Source organism: Mya arenaria, chromosome 7 (genome assembly GCF_026914265.1).
Source record: "Mya arenaria isolate MELC-2E11 chromosome 7, ASM2691426v1".
NCBI lineage: Eukaryota > Metazoa > Mollusca > Bivalvia > Myida > Myidae > Mya > Mya arenaria.
Window position 1 is genome coordinate 16,312,168 of NC_069128.1, and position 13,959 is coordinate 16,326,126.

The following is a 13,959-nucleotide window of genomic DNA, read 5'->3' on the forward strand; positions in this document are numbered from 1 at the left end:
GCCTTCCGCTCCCTTCCTAACAGGTAAGTATCCATATGGGGTTACATCATAGAGATATCTTTCTCCAGTACATTTTCGTTTCAACATTTATGAATTATACATCAGATTTTTTTTTCAACGTCAATTTCTTAATTATGAGCTGATAATAAATGAGTTTCAAAAGATATATCATTTCCATAATATCAAGAAACTCTTCATTTTCAAACTGGTTCTCAAGGAGCAATACACTTCTAATAAGGCATGTAAGTATTTGAACCTTGCCTGTTCTGAAGATAATAATCTGATGCGAGTATGTAGGTCCCTAGTTTTAAAACATATATTACTTTCGAATGTTCCGATATAAAACACTTTTTGAAAAAGAGAATAGTTTTGAGTAACTTTCCTTAACTCGTCAGTAAAATAACCAAGGTCAATAAACAACGACTTTAAATTTAAAATATTTATTGGTCTTGTATTTCTGCTATATAAACGATTAGGACTATATATAGTATGTTTTGTATATACATGTCTAATATATGTACACATTTGTACAAAAGAAGTATTACGCAGGTAAATGAAATTGCATAGTCAAAGTTTGGCAAATGTCTTTGATATGAATTGGAAGAAAATATACAAGAAATGTACAAAACAACAATGTGTAAAGCTGACATAATATAAAACGTAAGACGGACATGTTTTCCTTAGACAACGATGTTAACAAAAATCAAACCCAGTAACACATCACACTCCTTATCAAACTCATAACATTCAACTAGGTATTCCATCCGAATAATCAAAAGCCTATAGAATTGATTTGAAGTCAAATGACATGATTTCTGATGATTTCGGCTTAAAAACATACATTCAATGTACAAACAACGTTGACAAAATATGGTTTGAGCTATATAATGCAATCTTGTGTCTACAAAATGTTCTGTCATACACTCGTGATACTACACACCTTTGATAAACCTTTTTATCTATAAGAGGTCACACTTGTCTCTAGTTTTTCGTTGAGTTAATAGATTTGCTTGACGCTGAATCAGAGTCCGCCTCGTTTTCGTCAGTAATTGTAGCAGGTAATGACAACATTCTATTCAGTTTATTATGCGGATCCTCCAAGTGTCCCGCATTTCCTCCAAAAAGCGGCAGTGGCGAGAAATGGGGAGAGTAAGCTTCGCACGACAATTTCCTTCCAAACACATGGGAGGGAGGCGAGAATTTCTTGTGATCCCCATCCATTGAAGCCAAGGACTTTTTGCGTTCTGCAGCATATATGAGCGACTTCCGGCGGTCCGTGATTACCTCTGGTGTCATTGCCTTGATACGATCAATATCAGTCTTGCAAATAAATGTCAGACTCTTCCTTGATTCAAGCGCCAGACGACTCGGAAGGCCATTTTCTGTCTTCCCATCTGTTTCCGTTTCCGGGTTTGATACTGTACGCCGGGCTGTTTTCTCGTCATCATCGTCACCAGAGTCAATCTGCAATACATAATCGAGTTTCTGCATAAAATAAAATTGTAGTTTGACTTGAAATATAGTATAAGGTATTGCTATTGCTGGAAGATCCCGGCAAAGGCAATCATTTTTCTTGTCTTTTTTTTTAATTGGAATACAGCATTAGAGTTGCTGAAACTCATTTTGGAGAGAAAATTAAAATTTTATTTAATAGTATTATCAATATTTTAGACAGACTGTGATGCAAAAAAAAGAACATTGACTTCTACTATTTTACATCATTTTTAAATGCCCAAGGATCAAGGCCAATCTAACACTTAACGATATACATACACACAACTGCAAACCCACCGTTATTTTGACCTTTGACCCGTCAACCGGTTGTATCTCCGCTTCCTCCTTCTTCACAAAGGTAGCCGGTAAAATGTCATCCAACCATTTTAGTTCTCTTTGAGTGAATACCTTGTCTAGCGCTTTTCGGACGAAGCAAATGAGCAGCACCTGAAAAAGAAACCAATGATTCGATGTATTCGGTATAAAACTGAAAATAAAACCAGTTTAACATTTTAGCTTCTTCTGTGAGGCAGGTTAGGCAAACATAGTTATAATGATAATATTGGCTTTCCTTTTGCTTTGTTTTTTATCAATAAGGGTAAAACAGGTACTTTAAGAAGATGATATATTATGCACCAAAGTAATGCCAGCTGCGTCACATATAGAAATCAATAAAATAAGAAATACAAATTGTTATGTACACTATCTCTAAGTATGCGTTTGTTTGATTATTTAACCTAGAGGTTAAACAACTCTTTGATAGGGATATACAAAATATACCGAATTGCTCCTGTTTAAAAAAAATCTGTTAAATATCTTTATATGGTATAACACAGTTTTAACTATCATTCTTAGTAGTTTCGCCTATCGAAGGCAATGCAGACACAGTTAATGTTCTTGATCACCACGTTCTCGAACGCCATGACGTTTTAGAGGTTTAAATAACACTATTGATACTCTTTACAACCCAAAGGACAGCAAGACAGACGACCTACTTGCAAGAAAAAAGGTGTTTTCTTTTTATGGGTTTAGACTTAGATTGAGAATTGACATAAGTTTTTTCGTGATATTGGAGCCTGATATAGGTTGAGCGTAAGGTTAACTAATGTATTAATAAACAACATAAACTACTAAATCAATGCAAATATTACCATCAATGGAAATGCAATGGAGATACTCTTGACGCTCTTGACCACCCAAAGGATAGCTAGACAGACGACTTGGATGAAAGTGAAGAGGTGGACCCTCTTGAGTGGGACATTTCGGATGAAAGAGTGGTCAGGCTGGTACTTGGCCGGCATGAAAATGATCATGAGTCGCTGGATCAGCTAAATATCAAATAATGAACTGTAATATGAGGATTTTTTAAAATGTTGCAATGTGAATTAATTTGATAGTGCGGTTACAGTTTCTATATTGAAGGAAAACTGTTCGACTAAATGTTGTTGATTTTTAAAATGCGACTTTTATTTAAGAAACACATTCGAAATACAATAGGTGACACTGTAACGTTTAAATTCGTATAATCAATTTACTTATCGAAAATGCGACGAATTTCAAATCAACTTTCTAAGTATTCCATTTAACATGCAACCCACCCCTGAAACGTTCTTTCCAAAATTGACTATTCTTCTTCCTACTTCTTCAAGAGTTTATTAGACGTAATTTGTCCCTTATAACAACACTCATAACTATTCAAAATTACACTTTATCATTTATTGTTTCATCCGTCCAATGTGGGTTGTATGGAATAGCACTAACGGAATAACAATACGAGAACTATGCGATATATAACAAATGACTAAAACAAGCACTATTTCAATTTGTACACACCTGCATGCCGCCAAGTGGGGCCACACCCATGTACAGGAAGACCCCGTATAACACGGGCATTGGAATGTACTGGAAAGAATAATTCACGAATATAGTTACTTTATAACTTTAACAACTGATTTGGCATCAACATCAAGGATATGTATGTTATTTCTCAATCTGAACTCATTTATTCCATTTATTTTACTTTATTTGAAACTTTACAATAGTGATTTTACTTTTCAAGATAATCTATGATCTGACGCAATTTTAAAACAGTAAAAACATTATGCGATTCAATTCATGATGATCTTTGGTAAAATGAACTGATATCATAACTTATATTGATAGTACGTTTTGCGATAATATGGCCAGATAATTTAGAAAGCGTTTACAAATACGCAAAGTTAGGATATATCACATTTAAAACTGTAAATTTGTTAAAGTACAATAGAAGAATACAATTTTCGATTGTAGTATTCACGTTAAGACTTGTTGCTATACTATAAATTATGCTATGGCATAACAAGAAATATAATATCTCTAACAGTATGTGAAACTTCTTGTTACGATCTGTTGAATACTAACCCTTAGAACAGAAGTGAAAAGAACAGCCAACCCACTGAAAATGCCTACAAGAAGGGCAGTAACCCGCTGCTCTCTGAAAGCAAGTACATAAAACACATACAATTATGTTAATCATGTAAACGATTAAACGATTGTTAACATGTAAGGTATTGTTGCCGACGTCTTCTTCCCGTATGACTTAGCCACATTAAAATAGAGTGTACCTTAGCTCTCATAGGGCATTCTTGGTTGTCATAAATGCAATACATTCGGATGGTTGCCTAGAAATTCTCAGTGCATGTTCTGGAAGACGTATGTTCATGAAGTATCATATTTGAGATCGTGTGTATATATTTCATTACCTTACTCCAAGGAATGTTGGTTTTTCTCCTGGTGCTGTAGTTTCAGATACCTTCTTCAAACTCATGACGTGAGCAAGCGCTGTTACCGTGGCAGCCACGTACCACGGCAACCCGAACAGGGCAAGGATGATGACCAGTACACCAACAATTAACATGTCAAGGTGGTACCCGGATCCTTTCTGGTTAAAGAAAAATAATAATCCTCATAATAAGTTGAATTTGCATAAAGAACTTTTGTGCTGCTTCGTTCTGTTATTGCTTGTTTAACTTTGTATTCTAATGTTTGAAAACAAAACAGTTTAAGTTTTGCATCCACGATAGGGAATAAATCGACAATGTATTAAATAATACTCGAATAATTAGTTTCAATTTGTAACGCTAACGGAGCGATTTCGTGTATGTCTTTAATACGAATTTAAATAAACAGAGAATGGTCACCGAAATCAAAGAAGAATCCTGTTTATATTACAAAATATGAGTATGTATTACAAAAGGTCATTTATTACTTATGCAGAGGTATTGAAGCAAAAAAGGCAATGAGTGACTTAAGAATAAAAGTCATGTTCATTTACCGTTCTATGGCGTAACATTAACATTTATTAATAAAGATATTTTGAGACACGTGGTATATGTATTTGTGGTTGTATCATGTTGAACGTTTTCGGTTAGTGTCTATTAGACGCAAACCTTGTGCTTCTGTCAGGGTCTTCGATGAGTGGTTGGTTACTGGGCGTGATATTGAAGCTTCTTTGTTATTATTAAAATAAGAAAAGAATATGGCCGGTTCCATGTTTCCCTTAATCGAGTTTATAAGAATAAAAAAGTATTATACTAGCGTAATTCTACCGTTAGATATATTAGTATAAACCTAGATTGGGCAGGAAACATCCAAGCAAATTGGTCATCAGAGTTTTGTTCGCGTTCAAATATCATTCGCCCTGAGTGTATACCTTGAGCTTATTCTCACTCCTGTTAACAATGACGGCTGTGATCTGCTGGTCCATGAATATGAGGATAGTTGCAAGAAGAGCTGGAACAGCGCTGAACAACATCAGCCACCACGGATTCTTCTCGCTGATAGGGTTGATGAACCAAGGGCGTCCGGGCTTTGTTGGCTGAAGGTGAATATAAGGTTTTAAAATGCTTATCAATTTTTACTTCCGGCATGAACTAAATAATGTGAATGATAATCCGCAATCAACCAGTTTTTATCCATAATTGAGTTATTGAACCGAGGCAACAGTGCTTTGTCAGCTTAAACGTATATAAGTATACTGGGTGAGGAGTCACGTGACTTCAATGGGGTTCTCACATTACCCTTTTTAGTAAATTACGGCGTACACAGCGTTACATATTGTTCTACAAAATTCCATCAGGTTGAAAGGATTGCATCATTAAAATGCAAGCAAATCTCAAATATTTCACATTGTAGAAACAGAAAAGAGCATTATCTTTTATAGGCTAGGAAATATATTCATATTTTTTCTGACAAAAAAATATGTTTAGAAATTAACGTCATTCACTTGTATGCTTACATCGGTTTTTGACTCGTGGCGACTCATGCGAGAACCACGTTGAAGTCACGTAATTCCTCACCCTGGTATACTTTATTAAAGTAATGTTTACATGCTTAACTGAGGCAAAAATGTTTTACACTTACGCCCAAACGTACCAGTGGAATAATTAAAATGCATTGTTTTGGCTGTACTTACCTTAAATTCAGTCGGCACTGTGAGTTTTGGGGTTGGCAAACCAAGGCTAGCATCGATAGCCACCATAATGACAATTGATATCAGCACCGCGAAATCACTGACATTCGTTCGAACCTGCAATTATCATATATACTTGATGAAAACGATTGCTTAAAGATGCACAATTACACACAAATAAGATTTACCACTATTATTTTTTATTGTTTTAATATTCCCAAAAGAGGGAATAAATGACAAAACAATGGTTCTTTATGAAGGATACCGGGTTTAATTAGAAAGAAATGAGCATTAAACACGGTATTTCTACCTGATGAGACTATAGTAGACCACAGTAAATCTTTAAGCATTCACCAATCATTTAATGTTTTTGCGGTTTCTGCTATTAAATACACGGTTAGAATCTTGTTATCAGTAACTAACATTTTTCATAAATGTTTTATTTATTAAGTAGTTAAAAGTTTATCAGTCAAAATTTAAGTTTGTTATACATGTGTATGTATTGATTTTGAATAAGAGTGTAACTTTAAATTACATTGACAAAGGATATGAGTAAGGTGGCAATATCGTTGCTGAGTAAAAGGCAACCGAACGATATTTTAACATAAACTAGGAAAATTCATCCTAAGTATGATTGTTTTCGTAACTTGCGACCAGGCCAGAAAGAAAACATACTAAGATTTATTTCAATTGCATGTATATTCAATATCTCAATCAATAGCTCACCAAATGATTGCAAAAAAGTGTATGTTTTATTTACAAATACATCTTCTTACTATTGACGGAAAGAACAGACTGTGTCGAAAGTGAACCAGTGCTGTTGCCAGGATGTAAGTTCCGAAGAAAAGAACTAAAGAGAAGAAGAATGCATCCGGAACGTATTTCTGGTCACATGGCCCTTGTAATAGTCCACCAAGGTCCATGCACTGCTGTGCAAAGGCCGACAAAGGCTGAAAATACGTTGGTAAGTTTAGGTTCGTTACAATAAAACAATTCTTATCAAATGTTAAATGTAATGGTCTAACAGTTCTGAATATATTGTTTGAGACAAAAGTACCATTACTTATCAATCCTCTTTAACAGAAAATTCATTTTTGGACACAAGACTATTTATACCTCAGCTGTCGTGGTCACATTTGACACTGTTGTAACATTCGTTATATTACTGAAATTCCCGAGGAATGAAGTTGAAGACACTACAGCAGCGGTTGTGGTTTCTGTTACCAGAGTTGTCGTTGTTGTGAAATTTAGTTGAGCCTCTCCACCTGTCTCATTGCCTAATAGACAAAAGCAGCCAAGTGTGTCTGTGGGAGGGCGAAAATGAACTGGCACATCCTTTTCAATTTCAATTGTCTTTTTAAAAGCTTCAACAATAAAAATAAGTGCTATGAGGCAAGCGAAGCTTTCTTCAGTGAATCGTGTAATGTAGCGAACCAAGGCACTCAGGTCAAATGCAACAATCAGGAATATGAAAAAGGCAGTCCAGAAACCGACCCATACACGGAAAGGCATGAAGTCCCAGTCTTGGTCCCTGAAAAAAAAGAATAATGATGAAACATATGAACGATTCCTGCTAACTATTGTAAACTGTTTAAAAATATGTAAATAATGTTGTATCTTATACACGTGCGGCCTTCCGATCTTATTAACATTCGCTTATATGTGCATATACTATGATAAACCAATTTTCTATATATTTAAATAGTTGATTCATGCCTAAAGGTTTTATATAACTAACTTGCAGAATCTAAACAGAATTCCTTCCAGTACCAACATAGGACCCGTACTGCCGAGAATGTTCAGGGGCTGACCCGAAAACAGTGCGAACAGTACCCCAGAAATGGCCGCTGCTAGGATACATTCCATTGTGCCCTGTAAGGTGAATACAGTATGTTACTGTTAAAAAATAATCATAAGATGTAGTTAAATACATGGACAAGCAGTAACACTCGTACATTCTGCACAATTGTGTTTGACGACAATGTGATCAGAACCAAAATGTGCTTAATTTTTTAGGACTTTGATAATTGTAAATATAAACTTCGTGGTTTGTTTTCGGCAAAAAGTAATCAATGTGTGTGTGGGGGAGGGGGTGTGGGGGGGGGGGGGGTCCGCGTAATGAAATTAGTAAGAACAATAAAACGTTTTCCTAATAACATACATTATGAAAAGATGATTTAGTGATACAATCAATTTACCAGAACAAGAACGAGATAGATAAAACCAAAATATAAAAGATACAGACTGTTTTACAAATCGATTAATCACACATATCCATTAAATTGATGTATAAATAAACAAGGTCTTTGACTGCTGGGAAGATTCATTATGCCTGCTGATGATAAGGAATAAAGATTAACTTAAATAGTTTACCATATAGTCATCTGTTGCTTGTGTCAAAAGTCCGCCGAATGTCACATTAGGTGTCAAGGTCGCCAGAAACAGAAAGAAGAAGGAGGCTACACATTGGATATGCAAGGCGTCTTTATAATCACTCAAGTACCATGGAAGTTTCCGCTTGATGTCGTTTATGAGTCCTCCAAATATCCTTTAAGATAAAACCGAGGTTATGGATTAACATTTAGTGGACATAAAACTTTTTAGCGCAACCAAAAGTGTACGTTTTAAACGCGTCATTCACAATAAAGGATTTGCGAGTACGTTAGTTAAAATATTTCTGGCCAATATCTTTATATTAACGCTCAAATCCTTATACTCAACTATTCAGTACATAGTTTTTTCTAATACTTTCACGTTTACACTTACCTGCCAGTTCTAATCAAGGTCGGGTCATTATGGCCTTCACCTTCCCCCGGAATATCCCCGTTCATACCTTTGTCAAGGTCGACCATGGACACATTACTCATGCTCTTTGGCAGTGTGCCAGCTTTTCGATATTCCTATAAGGATGGGAACAACATCTAACATCCGAAAGTCTTGATAAATATTATAAGTTGGATAATTGCGGTTGATTTAGACGTAACGATTGTAATAACAAACCTTAACAACAAGTAACTTGTAACCTAAATACTCAACATGATAACCTGTGCTATTAAAACCTTAAAACATAATCATAAAAATGAGTATTTAAGGGCCAAACGCAGTGGCCGGAATCTAAAAGAGATATCTGTTTAAATGACCAAGGCAAAGGCTTAACACAATACGTTAAATTGCAGCTTAAAATAAACTTCTAAGAAACTGTAAGGAATTCTCGTGTTCATGTGTACTGTTTTCGCAGACAGTTGTGTTCTGTAAATTGTAGCCATCACGAGACTGACTTAAGACACAGAAACTCATCTGTCAGGGAGTATCATTCCGGTGGATCAAAACGTGAGCTATGACCTCAGACACCAGGCAAACACGAGATGAAAGTTGGTGTTACAGTTCTTTGATGTATGCATTAACCTGGGATGGTTTCTCGTCTGGCGGTTCAATACGTGTGCTTGAATCCCAAACACCCGGGGGAAGCACTGTCAAATGAAGGTTGAACTCTTGAATGCCCGCAAGAAGGTCTTGTCGGGACTTGCATCGGAAGGCAACGATACGAAAGAACTGGAAATTGTGTAGGAAATATAAATAAAGAAATTATTTTGATGATATCTTTCGATTTAATTGTGTTGTTGAATAGGGTTTATTTTCATAAAATTGCAACATATGACTTTGAGGACCCTTCGACGATGTTTTTCAAATCCACGACTGCACTTCCAGAAAACAGATATATTTACGTTTACGTTTACTGATGAGTCCCTGCATTCAATGTGGAATGAATTGTCAAGGTAATTGTCGAGAAAGTATCTAACACAGAGAACATGTATTACCTCGTCAGTGAAGAGGGTAGCCATACATCGGCACATTTCTGCGCAGTGGCCAAGATGTGTCTTGGTCCCAATGATGATGAACATGAACTTGGTGTCAAGGTCGACCTCCGTGATGTCGCCCACATTGCAAGCGTCCTTCATACAAAATGAGAGTCTCAATTTAATATAAGCTTTCAGCTATCTCCTTAATTTCTAACGCCTTTCTCTAGGGTAAATTCGTTGTACAATGTGAAAATATGAAATATGAATTAAAGTTAGATATTAAATTATGCTGGTTAGAGCTTTCCAAACACCTTATATCTTCAATCGGGAAAAATACGAGGGTACTTCAAAAATATCAGTTTCATGAAATGATAGATATTATGCAAACCTCAATTCATATACGAACTTGATTTGTTGTAAGCCTTCAAAATAAGTTCACTGAACACAACCATTTTCTTAAATCATTCTAGCCATTATCATAATCAGTCAGAATAGTCTGCCTTAGCTATATGTTCATGGCACTGACATATTTTCTTGAAATGCCAGTATTTGAATTGTATATATCCTTCCCGAATGTACATTTTTGAGGAGATGACCTACGACAACAATGTAGTGATGATAATTGGAGTTAAGCACACTTTTATTCATGTCCAGAAACAACAGCACCCCCTTTTCAAGGGCTTTCGAATTGCCTTTAACTAGGAAAATCTCCTATCATCTCCTTTCTAACATCTATTCAATTCATATTCAAAAGTGTGTTTGTTTTATCCATTACTGAAGCTGTCTTTAATACTAAGTTGACCAGTTTTAAATATCTTAATATATCTATTCCTAATTTTCACGATTAAAGTTCCAATGGTATCACCCAACCATGTCCTCAGTACACAGTCCAACTATGAGATCGTCTACTTCAAAATTAAATCCCTTTTTATCACATCATCAATTTCTACGGAACGTTCATGTTTTGTAAATAAAGCATTGACCACTATATTGAAATAGAAGTTAAGAGTAAACCGCAAATTTAGGCATGTAATTATTCATACGATACGTTTTTGAATTACCCTCGACTGTAATCTGTTTAATGTATAATTATATTAAAAGTTTGACTGGTCAAAGCAAAAAAGTCCATATCTATAATTATACATTGAGTCTGACAAAGGCTGCGATAATCTTGGGCAGCTCCGGGACTTCTCCGACCAACAAGTTGACGACCTGACTTCCTGGAGGTATCTTCCGCTTAAAGCTCTTGTTCATCTAGAATAAAGGTAGACATTTAGTCGAGTGTTTTCAGTTATATTACCATATGGCTAATTTCATTTGCTGCGAAGACAGCTATAAGCTGATCTGAATAACTCTCAAGAATTATCAGCATTGGTGTACTTGTTGAACGACAAAGAGAACATTCGACCTCTATATGAAAATCGGACATCTTAACCACCGTTCAACTTTTGGTATATACCCTTAATTTGGTTTTATAACATGACTTGGTCATGAATGCGCATGTTTGAAATTTGCTCAAATATTTTTTGTCCAGTATATGACTAACTTTAAAGCTCCAAATCTGTCAACAGGGAAACAACATTTGAATAAAACGCACAATAAGTTCAGTCTTTACAACGTTACAAAATCTTAGGCGGGTCCATTTGAGATGATTACATATGACGACTTACGTAAAAACAATCCATTAACTCAACAACATCAACGTTTAGAATTTTTTTATCTTCAACATGCGGAGGAAACTGATACCATTGTTTCTAAAACTCAACTTTTACAATGGAGTAAAGAACAAGAGAGTGGAAATCAGGAGAAGATGGTCTTCGCTATTGATAATTCGTGGACTCCCTTGTTCTGTGGTATCGTATGTCTCTCGTTTGGTTTGATCAGTGTGTCGTAAAATAAACATTCAGTTAAACCTTCAGGCTACTGGGCACTTCCGTGTATTTAAAGAAGACAATGCTATGTGGAAACCCTGTTTCTTCCAGTTTTATGACTGCATCCAAAAAAGAGTATACATACCTCCGAGAAAGCTAACTGGGATCATCAAGGACATATGGTCTTTGGTTTGTACGATTTATGATTAAGAAAGATAATATTTATACCTCCCCGAGAGCAAGCGATGGGGAATCGGGAGACGTTGACGCCACGCGCGGTAGCCCCGGTTTATCCGGACTGAGGTGATTGGCGTCGTTATTATCATATGCCTCTGAAATAATATGATAAATATATTTTTACATATCATTTACTTTCCAATCTTGAAGAAAACGCTACCTTAAGACTATTTATCTTTTTCTGTGTAAAACGTTCGGGAATAAAACTTTATTCGCGATGTCTCGAACGGTTTGGTTTTCTTGTTGAAAAAAAAATCATGGCTTAAACATTGAGATGCGTTATAAAAAGGGATTCGACACAAATATTTTGAAATTGTATAGATAAAACACTGAGTAAATAACAACACAAAAACATGAATAATCACAAAAAGAAGAGAGAGGAGAGATCATGAGATCGGAAAGCATGTATATAAGAACAAAAGCAGATTCAAACCTGGAGAGAAAACCTCGGCATATCGCATTATAATATTATGGGACATATTGTCAACAATTCCCATTCTAGTGCGTTGTCTTATAAACAGTATTGCTGCGCGGATACATCTTGCTCGCCTAATGGTCAAGCTACAACAAATTTCATGAAGTTTCATGAAAACTCACCCGTCATTAACTTCATAGCCAAGGATTTCTCGGCCATAGTCGGCCAATGTCGGATATAATGAGTTTATTATTAGCAGAGATATAAGTGCAAGAAATAAATACGTGCGTTTGTGTAATTACAATTACTTATCAAGTTTTGATATTAAGGTGGTGAAGAATGCTGCCATGTCTATATGAAAAGTAGCAAAGCAAAATACCGGACTACTGAAAAAAATTCGCAGTTTAATAACAAGGGAGAAAACAGGGGGAAGAAAATCTTCTGAACAGTGCCTTTGCAAATACTTACTGACGCGATATGAATCGCCGCGAGCTTTAAGAAATAACTCTGAAACCGAATTACACATGTAAAGTACAAACTATGGTATTTACAAAACCCTTGTGGTTTAGTGTTTATTTTAGTATGGTGGCATATTACTGCCGTAAGATAACCCGATAGCGTTCGCGAATTGATTCGTGTTAACCACTTTATTATCGCGATAATTATCTAGCTATGTAGTTTATATTCGTCATACGTTTTTTGGTAAGATAAATATCATAAGACTAAAACAGCCTTGAAAGTGCCCAGAACTGCCACCTGTTACCCTATTTAGCTATACAACACTAACAGGTTAACTAGTTATGGTTTGCGAATTCCACTTAACAAGTAACATAAAAACTGGTTAACTAGATTCAAGTTTCTTCTTACATGTATGCATAAATGCATTTTTGGCTTTTAGCAGTAACTGGTTATGTAGTTACGGATTGCGTATTCCAGGTAGTAAGTAACTTACTAACTGGTTAAGTAGATAAGATTCGTATAACCAGTTACCTATAAGTGCATTCCAGATTCTGGCGCTAACAGGTTATCTAGTTATGGTTTGCGAATTCCACTTAGTAAGTAACTTACTTACTGATTAACTAGATACGATTCGAAAATTAAAGTGGTTAACACGAAACAGTTCGCGAACGTTAACATGTTATCTTACGGCAGTTATATGCAACCATATATTACAGATCGTACTTGGATTATAGTTATAATGATACACATTATTAAAAGGAGGTAACTCTGTCATATTTGAAATATGATTTTAAAATGAGTCAAAATTATCCAGGGTTTCTAAGCACTATCATTGATATACGTACTATTGATATGGGCCTCTTGGAAGAACTTCTGCAGGTTGTTTGACGATGCCCCGGGCTTCTTCTTCTTTTCATAGTGTTGGAATTTGTGCTGCTTAGTCAGGAGTGAGCATAGTTTTCCCTTCATGAACAGAGATATGTCTCCTTCTGCTGCCCATTGATTTGTGACGTCAACTGCGAAAACAAGTATAAAACATATCAGAATGAAGCATAGCTTTCTCGTTATGTACACTGAGATGTCGCCATTTGCTGCCATTTTATTTCTAACGAAAACGTCTGAAACGAGGTGAAGAACATATGATTAACATGTTTTAAGTAATCAAAAAGCGCGGAAAGCATGTTATAAACTAAAGATTGCTTTTTGCAAAAGTGATTGTCTCCTCCATTCTGT

The 13,959-nt window shown here is 35.6% G+C and overlaps 1 protein-coding gene across 3 annotated transcripts in view; it reads right to left on the minus strand.

Moving 5' to 3' along the window:
* Window positions 1–421: 421 nt before the first annotated feature.
* The window catches only part of LOC128240738 (electrogenic sodium bicarbonate cotransporter 1-like), a 66,716-nt gene continuing 53,178 nt past the window's right edge, over window positions 422–13,959 (minus strand). For 2 of the 3 annotated variants that reach the window (XM_052957550.1, XM_052957548.1), the window contains 19 exons: window positions 13,572–13,742; window positions 12,736–12,774; window positions 11,844–11,947; window positions 10,888–10,998; window positions 9,763–9,897; window positions 9,350–9,496; window positions 8,711–8,844; window positions 8,318–8,492; window positions 7,683–7,816; window positions 7,061–7,475; window positions 6,721–6,894; window positions 5,948–6,061; window positions 5,186–5,350; window positions 4,236–4,414; window positions 3,895–3,967; window positions 3,328–3,396; window positions 2,646–2,822; window positions 1,792–1,941; window positions 422–1,464 (listed from right to left, as the gene is read on the minus strand). In XM_052957550.1, the coding sequence (XP_052813510.1) occupies window positions 982–1,464; window positions 1,792–1,941; window positions 2,646–2,822; window positions 3,328–3,396; window positions 3,895–3,967; window positions 4,236–4,414; window positions 5,186–5,350; window positions 5,948–6,061; window positions 6,721–6,894; window positions 7,061–7,475; window positions 7,683–7,816; window positions 8,318–8,492; window positions 8,711–8,844; window positions 9,350–9,496; window positions 9,763–9,897; window positions 10,888–10,998; window positions 11,844–11,947; window positions 12,736–12,774; window positions 13,572–13,742 (3,149 nt within the window). In that variant the 3' untranslated portion in view covers window positions 422–981. The remainder of the gene's footprint in view (window positions 1,465–1,791; window positions 1,942–2,645; window positions 2,823–3,327; window positions 3,397–3,894; window positions 3,968–4,235; window positions 4,415–5,185; window positions 5,351–5,947; window positions 6,062–6,720; window positions 6,895–7,060; window positions 7,476–7,682; window positions 7,817–8,317; window positions 8,493–8,710; window positions 8,845–9,349; window positions 9,497–9,762; window positions 9,898–10,887; window positions 10,999–11,843; window positions 11,948–12,735; window positions 12,775–13,571; window positions 13,743–13,959) is intronic. The other variant, XM_052957549.1, reaches the window with a different exon arrangement.